The sequence below is a fragment of the Drosophila miranda genome, chromosome 3, assembly GCF_003369915.1.
Source record: "Drosophila miranda strain MSH22 chromosome 3, D.miranda_PacBio2.1, whole genome shotgun sequence".
Lineage (NCBI taxonomy): Eukaryota > Metazoa > Arthropoda > Insecta > Diptera > Drosophilidae > Drosophila > Drosophila miranda.
This window is the reverse complement of record NC_046676.1, coordinates 17,212,680-17,231,070: the sequence shown is the minus strand read 5'-3', so window position 1 is coordinate 17,231,070 and position 18,391 is coordinate 17,212,680. Positions and strand designations below refer to the sequence as shown.

The 18,391-nt window shown below is 50.3% G+C and overlaps 2 protein-coding genes across 5 annotated transcripts in view; both read right to left on the bottom strand.

Moving 5' to 3' along the window:
- Window positions 1-18,391, bottom strand: part of LOC117185841 (tyrosine-protein kinase Src42A) — a 33,752-nt gene that overhangs the window by 4,525 nt on the left and 10,836 nt on the right. For 3 of the 4 annotated variants that reach the window (XM_033391559.1, XM_033391557.1, XM_033391560.1), the window contains exon 1: window positions 6,643-10,514. The exons of the other annotated variant lie outside the window; for it this stretch is intronic. In XM_033391559.1, the coding sequence (XP_033247450.1) occupies window positions 6,643-10,445 (3,803 nt within the window). In that variant the 5' untranslated portion in view covers window positions 10,446-10,514. Of the gene's footprint in view, window positions 1-6,642; window positions 10,515-18,391 lie in introns of those variants that run through there. 4 annotated transcript variants of the gene reach the window in all.
- On the bottom strand, window positions 16,233-17,260 carry LOC117188153 (proteasome subunit alpha type-1-like). Its single transcript, XM_033391562.1, has one exon. The coding sequence runs from the start codon at window positions 17,180-17,182 to the stop codon at window positions 16,385-16,387; it is 798 nt and encodes a 265-aa protein (XP_033247453.1). The 5' UTR covers window positions 17,183-17,260; the 3' UTR covers window positions 16,233-16,384.

The window sequence follows — 18,391 nt, the reverse complement described above, 5'->3', positions numbered from 1 at the left end:
AGAGTTTATTAAGGAAACAGCCGTTCTATCGAGGTTATACCAGTCCCAGTCCCAGTCCCGGTGCGGGGCGAGGCGAGGCGATAGACGTGGGTGGTCTGGACCTGCTCCCCCCTTCCCTTCACCTCCCCGCACTGTGAGTCATGTATCATCTGGAACGTGCCGACTTTTTTCAATGGCAAATTGCATTTTTGTATTTTATTTTCTGTCGCCATCTAGAGTTATAATATAATCATTATGCAATTAGGCTGTAGAGGGGCGTAGAGACATACATATGTATACATTCTAGAAATTACCATTCCCATATAATTTACTATTACGGGTGCTATATAAATTTCAAAATTGGTCGGCTGACGGGGCTTTATTGCTGGAATGGGATAATACTCGTTTTCCCTATTTAAAACGGAAGCACTTTCCTCGCCGAAACGAAAGGTAAACGGCTTTTTATCCAACACAAATTAACTTAATTGCAAAAGGATAGAAAAAAGCTGGCCTATTGATACATTAACATTCAATTGAGTCCATTACCGAGGCAATTTAGCGGGAGCCTTCTTCAAACAAACCTCAAATGTTGCAACAACACTTGTCGTTTTCGTGCAAGCAGCTGGCGCAGCTCGATTTTGTTATCGATACTTCGGATAACAGAGGATTTGTGCACTACAGTGTGCGCTTAACAGCACTAAAGTGTGCGCTTAACAGGACATGAGAAAACGAGGCGAAAACCGAAGCCTGCCTGTTTAGAATACATCTTAGACCTTTGTCTCAGCTCTCATTCACGTCTTGATTCGCTTTTGTATGCTTTGGCAGACCAAGCAATTCTCTTTCTCTGTCTCCCCCAATGCCCAATGTGTGGCTGCCATGTGGGGGCTAGCATGAGTTGTGAAAACTGAAACATTTCAATCCCATTTGATGCAGCATTAACATTGACCTTAATACAGACAAAAGTAACTGGAAATTGTTGGACCTCTCTCTCTCTCTTTTCCCACTCTAGCGTCTGCTTTTCTTTCGCGGAGCTGGAGGAGGAGGAGAAGGAGAAGGAGGAGCAGGGGGCGGGGGTTTGGTTGTCAATTAAAAAAAAGTGTGTGTGAAAGATTGCTTACATAACAGTCCATCCAATTCACATTTTTGAAGTTCGTGACGAATAAAGATAACGGATGATGACAGAAGCGTGGCTAAATCGGCGATGAGACCCGATATACATACACGATGCTCTGTCTGTCCGTCTGCCTCTGGCTGTGTGCCAGAGATGCCCCACAAAATGCAAATATGTGCTCATGGTACCCTATATATAGGTTACCCTTCTCTCAGGCCCCTGAATACAGAGTCTATTCATTTCAATGGATACAAAAAACCCCCCCAGGCGTTGTGCGGTGTGGCCCTTTACGTTCTGGGCTCATAAAAGTGAAAGCTAGTTTCCAGGATGCACAATAAAAGACTCAGAATAGATCCAGATGGCAGCTGAAAAGAAGATCTCCTCGGGACCCGCTCGTAAATGCCTTCTGGTAATGGGAGAGGCCGAACGGATCGCAGATAGCGCAAAGCCATTTAAGGCCAAGAACTTGTCTTTCGGCCCGGCCCAGCCCGGTCGGGCACTCTTAATTGGTTGTCTGCTAAGCCTGCTCCGCTGGTGTTTTGTCCGATTTGCACATATCATCATCAACGCAGCCCCGTCGCTGCCACAGTTGCAACAAAGTCATTTAGCAATTTGCCAGTCAACAGGATTCGGATGGGATGGGGCTCTGGCTCTGGCTCTCGCTGCCCCATGAATGCTCATGAATGGGAGGCGCTTTTGCCATGCCGTCTGGCTGATTGATGGGACGACATCCGAGTGGGGAGTGAATGAGTGAGTGCCTTGGCAGCACGTGTCTATTACGCCAATAAGCGTTTATTAGACGCCATCAAATGCACTGAAAAGGGGAGCCAGTAGAGTCAGTAGAGCCAGTATCGCGTACATGTATTTATAGACATCTCTGCCATCCTGGGACCGGGCTCTGCCATTAATGGTGCCTGCATGACTTTCATAAATATGCAGCACGATTTAATTACACACAAGAAACGAGTACTGGCATCCTGGCCGTTTTGTTAGGAGAAGAGGCTAGTCGCAGCAGCCCTTGGCTGAAAGGAAAGCAAAAGCCCTGGAGGCCACAAGGATCCACTGCCTGCTGGCGGCCCATTCCCGTACATAGAAATTTGGTCTAGAACATGCTTTTATTTATAGACGGACAGAGCTATCGATGCGATCAGATTCGATTCAAACATGGCCTGGCTGGCTGGCTGGCTGGCTGGTTGGCCCAAAGCCAAAATCAAATGGCCAGCGCATGCGCAGCCTCCTCTGGAAAGAGACTATTTTTAAACAAGGCAGTGCCTCGTAATTCGATTTTGTCTAAAAATATCCACTGCCACATGCACAGGCAGGCAGCTCGCTTTTTGCTTTTTTTTCTACAATTTTTCTACGTCCAACATGGCTTTGAGGCGCCGTTTCTTTTGGCCATGGCTGGTGGCAGCCAGTGGCTCGGATCGGGCCCAACATGTTTGGCTTGTTTGGCTGGCACTTTGGACACATGCACTTTTGAGTTAAAATTAGATTAAATGGCGGATCGATCGACCGATGGATCGATAGATAGGCGGACCTCAAACGGAGATCTTTGGCTGCATCTGAATTCTGCCGAAGTGGCTGTTCCAATTTCCAATCTAGCTCCGCTATTGTGACTCCACTCCACTCCACGCCACTCGACTTGACTTGACCACTTGATTGACGCTTGTCTGTTGGACTTTTGGCCCGTTTTCCATTGTGCCAAAGGAGCCAACAAACTTTGGCAGCTGTAATGGTTTCAGGCAACGGTCCCTGGGTCTAGTTCTAGTTCTTTTCCTTGAAATGGGCCACGAGTTGTGCCCCAAATGGGCCGAGCAGGTCGTGGGATCGGTTGGCACCACGTCACGCATGAATCAGAGATGGAGCCGCATGGCAACCATATTTTTGATGTTAATTTCTACACACGGAGCTGCTAATCAATTTCAAAGCCAATTATTAGCCATTGTGGATACTACGATTCCTGCTTTGCATGCCACGATCCGTCCCCGCTCCGCTCTTCCCTCTCTGCGGCACATTAATTGGAGTACACTGTTTCGTTGTCCGTTTTGGGACATGACACAAACATGGAGCCAGAGGCAGAGGCAGAGGCACAGAGGCACAGGCAGCACAGGTGCAACTCAGGTGCCACTGCCACTGCCACTGCACTGTCGCTTTCTCTATAATTGGCTGCTGTGCCCCAACACATCCGCCGCATGCCGCATGCCACAGACTTTTGTATTTCCCCCCCCCTCCCCAACAATATTTATTTAGGCAACGCAACGCCGCAACTGGTTTTGGAATGCCTTTTCCCTAGGAATAACTAAATTCACATCAGAACTGAAATAACATATTATTGATCTCTAAATGCAAAAAGCAAAATGCAAATCAAACATTCCATTTCCCTGTACTTTCAGCTGCAAATTAGTGCCAACGGAGCGTATCGGATCGGATTGGATAGTCTGGGGCAGAGCACGGACCTGATTCATACGGAAACCCACTGGCCGAGCCACCACAAGCCTAGTATTTATGGTACCCCACAGAAAGGGGGAGATACTGAAGAATCTATGGGATAGCCGCTGGCATCTGTTGGCACCTATTTTGTCAGTTGTTCTACCTGCGAATCCTCAAAGCCCATCGATCGAATCCAAGAGATCAGATCTCCTGTCGACGTCCATCTATGGCTCCAATTGCTGTTCGTTTCCTGCATTCGAGCGGCCCAATCATAGGCCTTGGACACGCACTTAACAATTGACAGTTGTGGACCACATACGAGATGGCTTGGCATGGCCTGGCATGGCTTGGCTTGGTGTGTGTCTATTTATAAAACCGAACCGAACCGAACCAAGCCAAGCCAGGCCAGGAACAGGCCACCACATAATTGCTGTATGGCGCCAATTGCAGCGAATTGAGTTTGCAATGCAACTTCATAGCCAGAGGCAAAGCCAGAGCCATAGACAGAGCCATAGACAGAGGCAGAGGTAGAGACAGAGCCAGAGACAGAGGCAGAGACAGAGCCATAGACCGAGCCAGAGACCGAGCCAAAGACAGAGCCAGGCCAGAGCCAGAGGCGGGATATGTTGGTTAAATAAGCAGCCTCTCAGAGAGATGGGGCTGCACAGATGGAGAGATGGAATAATAACAATGTGCCGCCTGTTCAAATGCAGTATTTCTCTTTTTGCTGGACGGAGATCAATTTAATTGAGTCAGATCGGAGCAGCCAGCGGCTGGACAGGATGCCCAACACGGCAACACAGCAACATAGCAAATGAAACACTTGCCACACTCGGACACACTCCGTCGAAACAAATTCCAAATCAATGCAGACCATGCAACGTGCAACGTGCAACGTTCGGCTGGCAACCAGTTCCGTGGTGCATCTAAAAATAAATATGGACAAGACTGGTCTGGACTGGGGGCCCGCAATAGATTTAGTTTTTATGGAGAAATAATTTGTTAATGGTAGGCCTTGGGGGCTCTCTTTAGAATCGCCAACAGCTGGAGATGGGGGCCATTCCTGGCACCAAAACGAGGCAGCAGAAAGAGCGGTCTTCGGATCGAAGAAACTATCAAGTTCCGGCTACAATTCCAGCCGCAACTTTCCCAGATACTAACTGGGACTTTGAATCCCATCTCATCTGCTGGATCTACTCCACGTAAGTGATTCATTCGGCCAGCACGCAAGGGCCATTTATGAATAGTTTTGGCAAATTCTCGAGACAATTTCGCTGGGGGAAAATTGATTCAAATCAGCATTGCATTGCATTGCATTGCATTGATTAATAAACAATTCGAAAACAATTCAATGTCACATCCATTATCCATATGTCGCCGTCTACAGGTTTGACATGATCGGCGACGACTGTGCTCCGTGGGGGGCGACTGAGAGTTTCCGCTTGGGGGGATTCGAAGTAGTAATTGGCAGGGTTTTGCATCCACTACGTATACTTAATTTCGGGTGAGGCATGTCGCTTCTGCTGAACGAACGAACGACTAATGATCGACTCTGGATCATCAGAGGAACGGCTGGGTCTCTGTGGGGCTGGTTCTGGTTCTGGGACAGGCACCCATGAAAATGAATGCCAATCAAAGCAGTGCAAACAATGCCCCCAACCGCACCCAGGCGATATTCTGTTGCCGTGGATACACACGCATGGATACACATACTTATAGACCAACTCTTAATACATATGTACTATGCAGGTATCGTTTCTGTTTTGTGGTATGTACATCTATTGTAAATTGTATATTGTATGGTAGATATTTTGTTTGTCGATAAAAATGCATTCTGGCACGCCAAAAAAGGGGGGGTGAGTTCTTCTAATGAGTTTTAAATTTGTGGGGGACATTGATAACCGTACGTACGTTCTGGCGTACTACCATATCATCTACCGAGGAACAAAGGCACGCAAATGACTGTCATTGGAGGGACGGGAGGATGGGGTTGCACAACGTGGAAGTGCCCCCAGATGTCGAGACTTGTGTGGACGCATCTGGGAGAAGACTTCCCTCAATGAATATACGTACTATTTGTTGTTAAATCTCGCACCCTGGCCGTATCTGGAGGCTGCCTTTTGCTCTGGGGGGAAAGCCGTCAACAGAGATGAGTAATGCCAAAGCTATTGACAACAACAAGACGTTCGACGAGCAGCCAATAATTAGAATAATTGTGTCCGAGCTTTGGAGGGGGGGGAAATCAAGATGAAAAAGAGAGCGAGACGGTCCCCGCCCTCGTTTCATTTGCTGCGAGAGTGTTGTAATCGCTTTGCAAGAGAGTAAAAGAATTGAGAGAGCACAAAAGAGAGCGAGCGCGAGAGAGACGGCGCTCAGGCACGTCTCAGCGTTATTAACCTGCAAAATATTTGACTATCAAATAAACGCCACACCACTGCACGCCAAAGACACACCACACACACACACACAAGCACACATGGGTAGACGGTACGTGATGATGGTGTTGTCTCTGTCTCGCTCGTGCCTCGGACCACAGCATTTACCGTTTGCAGTCCGAAGAAGTTCATTAATGGATCAGACGATGGACGTTGGAGGGAGAGTCGTGACTTTTTTTTCCTTCCTTCTTTCTTTCTTCTTTTTTTGTGTTTGTAAATTTCGTTAATTAAACAATAAACAAACACTGTTCGACACATTTTTTGTAATGTTTGAGTGCGCCTCACTTCCCCTTCTGCATTTTGGAGAAGAGTTCGAGTGTTTTTTCGGGCCTCTTCGGCCAACACGTGTATGGGGCTGTACAAAGGTTCGCATTGATATGCAAATTTCAACGTCTGAACCAATTTGAAGGCGCTTTGGCCTTGAAGCTGCGTTTGTTTTTTGCGAATTTTAGACGCAGTGGAAAGATACCAGGCATTGGCGCCCAATGCCGCTCCAGACGGAGCCAGAAGGGGTTCCCACTTCATTCACCACTTTGTAAATTCCCCAAAAATGATGTACAACTCGTGCGTGCAGCGGCTCTAATCATAAATAAATTAATGGTTATATGTAATACGTAGATTCGTGCATCCGACGGGGCGTTGTGGAGGGCTGTGGGGGGGGTGGTGTGTCTGGGAGGCTAAACTTACGATTTTTCATTTAAAAATTCACCGCGCGTAAATTCCGAAAGTCGACGCGATTTGCCTTTCTTGGCCGCAGTCGTCGTCGTCGTCGACGTCGACGTCGTTGTTTGCGGGGGGGTGAAGCAGGCACCGCCTACGGCGACGGGCAGCGATCGCGACTTCTCAATGGCAGTCAACGGAAGCGGGCAAGTGCACTGGTGGCTGGGCAGATCCTCCTCGAGGGCCAGGCAGGTGCACCGGAGGGGGCTCTGGTTGGACCAGCGGCGCAGTGGCTGCCTCCGGGTCTCCCCTCCCCCTGCCACTCCCCCTGCCCCTCCCCCTGCCGCCGGCAGGCAGTGGTCCAGCGAGTGCTTCTTGACCAGCGCCAGTTGGTGCCTCTGGCGCTGCTGCTGCTGCTCCTGGCCCGGGCCGCGCTGCAGGCACCGGTGCTGCTTGAGGCTGCGGCGGGGTCGGGGCGGCGACGGGTTCGGCGTGTGGCCGACGGTGGCAGGCGGGGAGCAGGCCACCGACATGGAGATGGCGTCCAGGGAGCTGGACTTCATCAGGCAGCCGCCCAGATCCGTCTGTCTGGGCTCCGCCTCGCTGTCGCTCTGCAGCTGGAGGTGGGCTCTGTGCTGGCGCCTCTGCTGGGCAATGATGCGCGTGTACAGCTCCTCGGAGTCCAGCGGCAGCAGCAGATTCGTCACCCCGATCCGCCGCTTGGCCTGGCTGCGCTTCTGCTTGGACTCCTCGGGGTGGGTCGTCGCTCCTCCGGCGTCTGGCTCCTCCTGCCCGCTGCCCGCCGCACAGGATCTGCTGTAGCTGAGGATGTTGGACAGGCGTCGCATCTTCTTGGGTTTGCTGGCCGGCTTCCCGGCTTCCACGCCACTCTCTGCGGCACTCGGAGTCGTCTCCTGGCTCTTGGCCGGCTCTGGCTCTCGCCGCGCCACCTGCTCCTCCACGTGGCTGACCACGAAGCGCGTTGGCTTGGCGGCCACTGGTCGTCGGCTCTCCCCTGCATCGCTCGCCTCCAGCCTCTCGCCCTGCAGAATGTCGTAGATGGTTCCATACTTGTGCTGGACAGTGGAGCAGGCCGAGGCGGTGGAGGTGGCGGAGTCCTGGCGGGAGGCCAGTGCTCGCTGCTGGCGCTGTTTCTCGCGCTCCCTCTTCTGGATGATGTCGTAGATGACGTCGCTCGACTTGCTCTCCAGTATGGAGCTGAGGCTCTTCCTCTGCCACCCGCCGGGGGTGCAGCCGCCGTCCTGCGACGACTTGCGGTGGTGCAGGATCTCGTAGATGGTGCCGTAGGTCATGTACTTGTCGTACTTCTGGTACGTCAGCTGGTAGATGTCGTTCTTCCGCTGGATGATGTCGTAGATGGTGCCGTAGACCAGCTTGTCGTAGATCTTGAAGTTCCGCCTGTAGTTGGCGTCGCAGTTGGAGCCCGGCAGCTTCGCGTACGTCTGCAGCTGCTTGCCCTCGCCCGTTGGGGCCGCGGGCACGTTCTCCTTGTCCCCGGTCTTGGGCTCTTTGGTCGAGTGTCGGCGGGGCAGGAAGTAGCTGGCAAAGCTTTTGCGTTGCCTCGAATTCTGTCGCTTCAGCGGTGACGTGGTTGCCGCTGTTGCAGGTGCCCCCACCGCTGCTGTGACTGTGGCTGTGGGTGTGGCAGCGATCACTGCAACTGTATCCAGACATTCCAGGGGCTCGATTTCGCTAACCAATCGCTTGAATTCCTCGTACGATGTCCGCCGCTTGTGCGCCTTGGCCCGCTCCTTGGCCGCAAACTGATGATCGAGAATCTGCGATAGAAAATCCGAATTCTTTCGCATTGCCTCTGTGGTGGTGCTGTTTATTGTTGCTGTTGCTTTTGCTGTTCGACATCCATCGGCATCGCCCTCACAATCGCCATCTCCGGTATCCATTTCATCGGGGGCCATGGGGGATCTGGGGCCTGGGTCTGGGCCTGGGCCTGGGACTGCGTCGCTGGTGGCAAACTCGTTTGCGCAATCCGGTTTATCGCCTCTCTCGCTTGTGGTTTCTTGTTCTGAAATGGAGGCAAGCGTTGTTGTTGTTGTTGTTGTTGTTGGTGGGATCACAGTGTTGCTGGCTGCTGGTGTTGCGTCATCTGCCGCAGCCATCGATGATGCTTGGGGCATGGACAGTGGCAATGTGGCTACTGCTTCCGACGCCGCTGCCGCTGCTGTTGCAGGTTCAACAAACATCGCTTTGAATTCCTCGTAGGATTTGCGACGATTTCGCGACTGCGTCAGACACTCCTTGTAGTTGCGGCGAGCGATCTTCTCTGCTGCCACTGTGGCAGATGTTCCGACTGCTGCCGCTGCCGCCGCTGCTGCTGCTGCCAGGGCATCCAACTTGTTCTGCATCTCCATGAAGCCCGAGTCCATGGAGCTGATGGTGCTGGTGGAGTCGAAGCTCGTCTTCCGGCTCGAATTGTGGCTGACGGGCGAGCCCGGCTTGGGCGGCGTGGGCGGTGGCGTCACGAGCAGGGCCAGCAGCACATCCTCCTCGTTCGGGGCGCACAGCAGGTCCACATTGGGGCCATCACAGCTGCTTCCTGCTCCCTCCGCCCGCTGCTCCTGCTCCTGCTCCTGATCGTCATCGAAGCTGATCAAATCGCGCACCACCGCAGAGGGGCCGCCCTGCGGCGCCTCCTCGGGCACCACGGCCAGCACAGTGGGCATTTCACTAGACGATTCGCGACTTTTGTTAACCACCGCGTAGAGGGGCAACGTGAGTGCTGTTTCCGCTGCTTTCAACGATGTAGATCGCGCCGCTGTCGGTGACAAACTGAACGCTTCATTGCCGTCGCTCGCTCTATGACTGCGACTGCGATTGGGGCTGGGGCTGTGGCTGGGGCTGGGCATCGGAATTGGCGACACCTCTTGGCCCCCGCCCACATTGCATGCTCCCAGAGGGGTAGCGGCTGACGCTGGCGTGCAACTGCTGCGATTATGAAAGATTTTAACACTGTGAATCGGTAATTTGTGGTGGCGATTGGTGTTGGGCCGATTACGTGCTATCCCCGTCGAGACGGTCCCGTGCGGCCTGTGCCGCTGCTGGTGGTGGTGGTGCGGACGGTACTGCCGGCGGGCATACCGGCTGGCAATGCTGCAGACAGGATCCAGCTGCAGCTGCCACGTCCCCGCGGGGTCGTTGACCGGCTCGTAGTCGCTGCCGCGGCAGCTCCGCAGATACCGCTGCAGGCGGCGCCCGTTGCAGGTGCCGCTCTGCCCCGTCCGCTGCTCGTTCATGCACTTGGCGCAGCAGAGGAACTCGTACAGAATCTCGCCACCGGCGACACCCCCAGCGCCCCCCTCCATGGCCTCCATGGCCGAGTCCGAGGAGGCGGGCGGCGAGGGCGAGTACTTGGGCTCCAGCAGGAACTCCAGCTGGGCCGCCGCCGCCGCGGCAATGGCCTCGGGCTGTCCACCGGGCCGGTCCAACGCCGGTGTCGGCGTTGGCGATGCCTTGCTCACGGGCATCAGGATGTACGTGTTCTTGGCGTTCTTTGGGGGCTCTGGGCTCTCGCTGGGACTTACGGCGTCCTCCTGCTTCAGTCCCCGTCCCCGTCCCCGTCCGGCGGCCACAATTGAGCTCTCGATGCTCAGGCCGCTGTCGAGGAGCGTGAACGTGCCGTCCGAGGGCAGGATGAGGCGGCCCTCGGCGGCGGCGTTCACCAGCTCCCGGAGGGCGTGGACCTGCCGCTCCGTCACGTTGCCCTGCAGCTGGATGCCGTGCAGGGCGAAGGCCGTGGGCTTGTTGTTCACCGAATTGGGATCGGTGCACCACACCACGGGCATGGCAGTCATGCTGGTAGGCTCTCGGCGGATGCTGGATCTACGGGATCTACGGGATCTACGGGATCTACGGGTTCAGGGCTGTGTGAAGAGAAAAAGGGCTTCAGCTTGGTACAAATGATTCAGCCCGAGGGGCGGAGGGCATGGCAGCACGTTCGCTTTACTGTTTCGTATCTTTCGCTGGTTCTGGCAGATCGGAGAATGGGCATAGATATAGATATCACATCTATATTTAGATGAGCACAGATTTGTCGTGGAATTCGATTCCGGTTCATGTTTTCGGATGCCAAAACCGAAAACAGATATATTTATTTATGTAAATTACAAAGTTTTGTTTTGTTTTCATTTGGATTCTCGATTCACGATTCCTTTTAGGGGCAGGCCCTGGAAGGGTGGGGGGCTCGTGTGAGGGTGGGGGTGGGGGTGGGGCAATTGCCGGCTTGTGCATGGAACAAACATTATATTCCACAGTGTTTTATGTGATGGCATCGTATAGCATGGTACCATAAGAACCGAACGTGAGAGCCATGCACAATCCCCAATCGGAGGCGGAGACGGAGTCTGGAAACGGGTTTTATTTGGCGGAATATAAACGAAATACGTAACACTCGATCGAACATTTGATTGCCTGATTGCTTTATGGGTTGTGGGCAGACTTGAGCTGCCCACAGGCAGAGGTTGAAGGTGCTGCCGTCTTTCCACCGACCATTGACCATTGAACTCGGATCTCTGCCTCTTCACATTCCGCAGACGAAGGCTGCTACGGTTCTTGCTCTTCGACTTGAGAGAAGTTCAGAGCCGACAAAGGGGCCGATCGGCACTCGAGACAGACTCCCCGCTCCCCGCTCCCCGCTGCCCGCTCCCCACTCCCAGGAGGCATTCAGCTGGACATCCTGCAGACCCCTCCCCCACTCCCCCCCCCTGCTGCTGATGGCTCTCGACTGCCAAGAGACGCAGTTTTGTCAGCCTCAGCAAATGTCAATGTCAGCAACAGCGACAAAAAAAACAGACCCATACACATCATAAATAAATTGCATCAAGGCGTAACAGTTTTCTGTTTTTGCAAGGTTTCTGTTTCTTTTTTGCCAAGATCAGAAGATCCGAAGATCCAAAGAGATGGTATGGAAGAATTTCCAAAAAGATTGTGTATTTTTCGATGCATGGTGGGGATTACAATCATGTGAAACACTGTACACTCTTTGTGGGATAGAAGAACCATAGTATAGAGCAATCCTATGGCTGTTTGGGGTCCATATAGCCTCGATGGAGCCCCCCAGCACGAAGAGGGTATATATCTTTGTGAACACATATTATTTACATAAATAAACAGCTGCTTGGCGTCGAGTGTCGCGAAGAATAGCCACCACAATGACAACAGAGTCTGGCCAAAAAAAAAAAAAAACCTGTTGAACCCGTCTCGGTGCTCCGATCTTCGAAAGGAGATTGAAAGTTCCATAAAGCATGGATCTACTGCATATATGAATACGATATAGTATAGCCGTAGTACTGTGTATTGTGTGGCGTGACGTGACGCTGCTTTCAGCTGATATTTCAGTCACGCGCCCGAACAACAGCAAGAACTGGTGCCAGTCGAGAGCAGTTCCATCGGTAATCGGTTTGTCAGCACAATAACCGTTATTCCCATAGATATAGATCTATATATGTATCAGCCATCAGGCAAAACATGGTAGAAGGTGGAAGAACCAGCAAGGTTACCCCCGCGGAAGGCCCCAAAGGGTTCGGGGGGGTCTACGCCTGACCTATGCTAACCGAATCGAATCATGTCCATTACAAAATAATGGAGCCCCCATCGGAGTGGGTTTTGGATTGGATTCGATTGGATATCTGCTGTTTTGGCGCGTGCCAAGAAAACCGAACAAGAGCCAACATAATAGCGGCTATAATGAGTGGAAGAAACAAAAAAAAGAAAAAGAAAAAAGGTAACAATTGCACTCAAAAGTACTACGACCCAATTTGAACCGGTTTGTTTGTATCTTTGTATCTGAATGTTTTTAGTGCCTCGCGAAGACAAACGTTTTTTTTTTTTTGTTTCCAGCTGTTGCCAACGGAATGTTTGCCGCAACATTTGTTGCCAAGCATTTGTTGCTGGCGAATTATGAAACCACAACAAAAGACGCACAAAACTAGAGAGAGAGAGAGAGAGAGAGAAAGAGCTAGCTAGCTCTTGGCCCAGCGGTTACTTTCTCCACCAAAACAAAAAGAAACCCAAAACTTTATCCCCCAAAACCGACCATCGGCCATCGGCCATCGACCATCGACCATCGACCATCGACCATCCACCATCGAGGCTGTCCCAAGTCCAAGTCCAAGCCAAGTTCCAGGTCCGCGTGCCGCCTGCCCATTTATGTGCAAATGAATAGTAAGCTTTTTGGCCAACCACCAATTGATGGCCAACACAAAAAAGTCCAAAAATGAGCTCGTCTCTGATTTTGTGTCCATGATTTAGGTCATTGCACAATGGTAACGAGAGCAGCAGCGACTAAATTTAGTATTATCTCCGTGCCAATCCATTCCATTCCATACCCCCTTTAACCCCCCGTTTTTTTCGGTCTATGGCGAAATTAAGGCCATCAAAAAAGCCCAAACGACATTAATGGCGAAATTCTATTTAGAATAGATCCAGCAAAAGCCTGAAGGGGTGGGGGGGGGCTCTATCGAAACCGATTTTCATTGAATAAAAATCGACAAAAAAAAAACCCCAAGTATATTTTGCTGGAAACGCACTGAATACGCTAATGAGTAAATATTTGGAAATCCACTCGAAAACCCGTTCGGTTCGCCATGGAGTTCGCCTCCAAGAATTGAGCTTAATTTTGGGAAAATACCAACGAAAGAGAGTACCCCTAGCCAGGGTATATTATGTGGCTACTTGTATTCCATGTTCTATATGAGGAAGTGCAGATTGCACTCCATTCAATGGCTGGACAACAATGAGGGGAGGCGGCAAAGATTGCAACAATAAAGCGTGCCACAAAGCCCGAAACAATGAGCTTTTGCTTCTACCTCTCTCTCTCTTTGGCCAGCAATTTTCATGTGTTTCCAACTGAACATTTTGTATCTGTATCTGGTATCTGGTATCTTTTTTAGTTGTTTTTTTTTTTCTGCCACAGGTAGAGTGTGACTCATGGTACAGGAAATCTGCGGCCATGGTGCTCCATGGCTTAAAAGAGAAGACAGAAAGAGAGAGAGAGAGAGAGACAGATGGTAGATGGCAGAGCGAGAAAAAGGCAAAGTCAGAGGGCATTAAATAGAGTTCATAGGTAAAAAAAAAGCTCTTAAAACCGCCAGCAAACTTTGGGCCCAAGAATAGTAGACTTCATGAAGTACGAGTACGAGTACATTGTACATTGTACATTAATGCATTTCGATCGAGTCACGTAAGTGCAAGCTATCCAAGATATCGGCTTCGACACACAGAGACAATCCAATCCCAAACAGAACCAAACGGAAAAACGCCATTAACTAAGGTAAATTCACACAAATACAGACCCCGACTCCGCACTCTATATGCCATATGCCATATATATGTATATACCATGTCTGTACGACTCTCGACATATATCATTATTCTTTAGTGGCTTTTTGCTTTACGGCTGGGGCCACAGCCCAGGTAGAAATTGTGCATTTTAGCACATAGCAAACGATAAAGTTCACTCAAATGCTGTGGAGGAGTTGCAGGTGGAGAAGGAGGCGGTGGAGGTGGAGGTGGAGGAGGAGAAGGAGGACTTTGGCCATGTTTAAAGGCAAAGCCGTTGTGGGTTGGGGGTTGGGGGCACATGCATTCATTATATAACCATCGGGAATTCTCTTATGAAATATGTGTATGCTCCATTTTGTATTCCAGAGCGATTCTCGGATTCAAATTCTGGCCAGCATACGTGCGATTGAATACGTTTTGAATGGCCAGCGAAAGACCCTCGTCGAAACAGTAAAGAAAATAGAAAGTTCTGCGCTGCTCTCTGCCTCCGCGGGGCACGGCCGAGTGTTGCACATTGCACATTGTGTACCTTTTCAGATGTTGCAGTTATGTTGCTGCTGCCGTTGCTGCTGCTCCATATCACACTATGAGGCACACTAAACACTGAACAAAGGAGGCACTGACTGTTAGAAGTATGCCACCAGCTGCTGCCGCGCATGCGCCGTCCGTCGTTGGCGTGCAACGAGTTTTCGTGCTTCGGTTACGAGGAAACGCTTTCCTATATATATTCCGAATATACAGATATATGTATATATATATATTTATTGTAGCGTCTGGGCGATATTCGATTTCCGAACCGATTTGAGCGCGTCGCGTCTTCCGTTTGGACGTCCGTTTCGAGTACCGCTTCGCAGACAACTGATACGTTTATGAAATTTTTATAGAAAGGTTTTAACCGCTTGGTTACACACACACAGGCACACCTGTTAAGCCAGGTTTCCTCTCTCTCTCTCTCTCGCGCGCTCTCTGGGAGCCAAAGAAGTGGTCCGCGGAAACAGCTGATCGCAGAGCACGCCTCTCTCTATCTCTCTCTCTCTCTGTCTCTTTGTGGGGGGAACCCACTCTTAAGTCTCCGCCAAGATGAATGATTTCACTCCGCGATTTAACAATTACGACGATGACGACGATGACGACGACGACGAGCGACGAGCAATTAGTCAGAAAGTGCGTTGATTGCAAAGATCAAATCGAGAGTTGAAAATAATTAGCTTTACGCTGCTGTTGCCGCCGCTGTTTACTGACAAAATGTCAACTTGTTTTCATTTGTTTATAAAAACAAAAATAAATGCAGCTGGATGCGTTTCCAAATGCCACCGATCGTCATCGGGTATCGGTTCCTGTGAACGCCATTGAGCTCGTCATTGATAGGGGAATGCCAACGCAAAGAACACTACACAACACGCCAATAATACACAAATATTGTGCTCCGGTCTGTGCAGGGTCTGGGGAATATTAATGGATACTCCGTCCATCCAGGCGGGACCCTGGACTGCTGTTCGGCAGACACGTTTCACACGAAAATTTATGGCATCTGCGCAGACACCTGGACGCACACACTTGCACACTTCTATATGCTATATATATGTATAAGTATTCTATTGGAATTTGTACAAACCAAGCTTCAAAGACAGAGATTTACTCGTTGAAATATGCACCCCGCCAAAAGAGGGGGGTACTCCTGTACTCCCGGCTACAGACAAGCGGAGGTACTACTATATTCTATAAATAGACTTACCTGCAAATAGATAAAGAAAATAACAAATGAGTATGATTTCGGAAGCAAAAAGTTCAAGAAATACTTAAAAGTTGGCCTTAATATTTAAGCAGAAGCAAGCCGAACACCTAACAGAACTAAAAATAGATTTACCCGTAATAACTTCTCATAAATTAATCATTTAATCTGCATCTTTAATGGGCATTGATTATCGTATTCTCACACTCCATTTTTCAGTTGAAATGAAGCTTTTTTTCAAGCAGTATTTATCTCAAAAATAATGGGAACCTATCATATGGGAGAAATTCAAAGTTTTTGCTGTCTTTTGTCTATGGGAAATTTGTACAGCGGGTATCAAATGTGCCCAATCCTATTCTACCCCGCTTTCAGTCTCAGTATAATTATGTGTAATCTTATGATTTATGTAACTTATACACCAAGGAGTGTCAGTCCTTAACCAACGAACGTGCTTTTTAGCGATGACAAATAATACAAACTGAACGACACAAATATCGTATTTGTATCATTTCCGGATACAAATTCGAGCGTTTTGTCGAGCATTTGATGGGTACCCCTTGTCCTTGTTCTAAAATCGAATGCATACCATAGAATTCCAGCAGCAGCATATTTATTGGGGCAAAGAGTGCAATACAAGTGCAGTCGTAGGTGTATGTGTTTGTCCCTGTGTCTGTGTCTGTGTCTGTGTCTGTCTCAGAGGCAACAATGGTTGCTGCCACATTAAGTCTCACTGGAAGTCTGCTTCTCGGTCTCCTCTTCTGTTGAGGTCTCTACACTAGACAACACTCCACACTCTTGGTCCAAGCGCTTCGACATCTCGATATACTTTTGAGTCTCTGCCGCATCGTAGATCGTAAACTCCTGCTCAGCCCCGACGATGGCCAGCTTTATCTCGAGGTTCTGCTCCTGCGCCAGGGGTCCGCGGATGGCCTGAATGCCGTGGCAGATCAACTCCTCCTTGGAGCAGTGCTCAAAGGCGTTGCAGTGGCGCTCCAGGTAGCGGAGAGCCAGCTGGGAGCGGGCCCCGATGGCCGTGGCCCTGCACTTGATGACAGCCGCCGAGGGCATCGCCTGGTAGAGGTGCGCTCCGTGGCTGTCGTGGCCCGCCACCAGAAGGCCCACCCCGAAGGGACGGCGCTCGTTGCTGTTCGTGTGGGCCTGCATCTTGATGGCCAGGCCGGTCATCAGGCGGGCGACGGGCATCTCCCCGATGTACGAGAGGTTGTACGTGAGGCACTGGGTGCACAGGTGGCTGTGGAGGATCTGGGCATCCGGTACGAGGCCCACGAAGGCCAGACCGAGCTTCGGGTTCACGGACAGGATCTTGCGCTGCGGCAACGCCAACGTATCCGCGGCCTCTGGCCCCTGGAGAGACACCAGCACCGTGTAGTCCTTGCTGGTGAGGCCCACTGTGGCCGTCGTGCCCTGATTCACCGCCTCCATGGCGTACTCCACCTGGAAGATCCTTCCCTGCGGACTGAAAACAGAGCAGTCGTTGTCGTAGCGGTGGCAACGCATCGCTAATCGGAATTTCACAAATATTTTACAACAGAACAAATATTTCCAGGACTAGAATTGAGTGAAATGTCACAGAAATCGAAAACGAGGAGTCTATCGATAGAGAGCACGCTCACACATGCCACGAGAAAATGAGCGTGGTGCCATCTCTAGCCAGGCCTTCCTCTCTCGCGCTCGCTCTCTCCTACAGAACGTAGTGTGGTCGTCGCCTAGGCAGAAATCCCTCATTCTTTCGGTGTGCTCTCTCTCGCCCTCTCTTCTATCATTCTCTTTCGACACGCACTTTTTGCCAAAGCCAGCTGCATAACCTGATTGAGATTGAGTTTCAGATTCAGTGCATTAGAAGTGCATAAATTTGCACTCAGATCGGAACAAATCAGATCAGATAATTAAGGCTCGATTAGGCGGCTGTTTCCTGTGCAATTTTGGCCAAATACAAACACAAATCCCGTTATGTTAATTGCTGTCGCTATCGCTATTGGGATATGACTGTTTCAATATTTGAAACTGTTTTTTAAAGTACCGCTCGAGCGACCTTCCCCAAGAGCATTGCCCGGGCACCGTATCTTCTGCTGCTGCTGCTGCTGCTCTGACAAATTGTTTAAACAATTGTCTTCTATTGAGCATTGTTTAACGTGCCACATAATCGAGGGCTACTCCGTACGTCACACGTCACATGAATCGAAAAAAGAAACGCCGAATTAAGCCGGCACTTCATGCATATAGAAAATGGTTTATTTTATGAAAAAGTCTGACACGCAGCCGCGAGACGAGTATCGTATGCATGTGGCCCAGTATAACAATTGGCTAACCCTCCTCCTCCTCCTCCTCCTTCGCCCTCTCCTCCTCTCTTTGTTGACGGGTTCAATGGCATTTTCTGGTGTCATGTTCAATAACAATTGCAACCCAACAACAACAACAACAGACAGTGCCATCAAAGGAAGACAAAATATATATAAAGTGCACGAATGAATGGATTTTTGTTAAATGGAATTTATTTTGACCATTTTCTAGACCCCAAGAAAATCGGTCGAAATGGTTGTCTGATAAAAGATTTTCTCCATTTGGATCTGTTAAGCCTTCCATAATCATCGGAACTATCTTTCACACGAAACTAAAGTATTTTCCAACATCACAAGCGGCTAATATTATTCGTTTTATGTATTAAATATTCATTGTATGTGAATCGCAATGCGGGGGAGCTTGAGC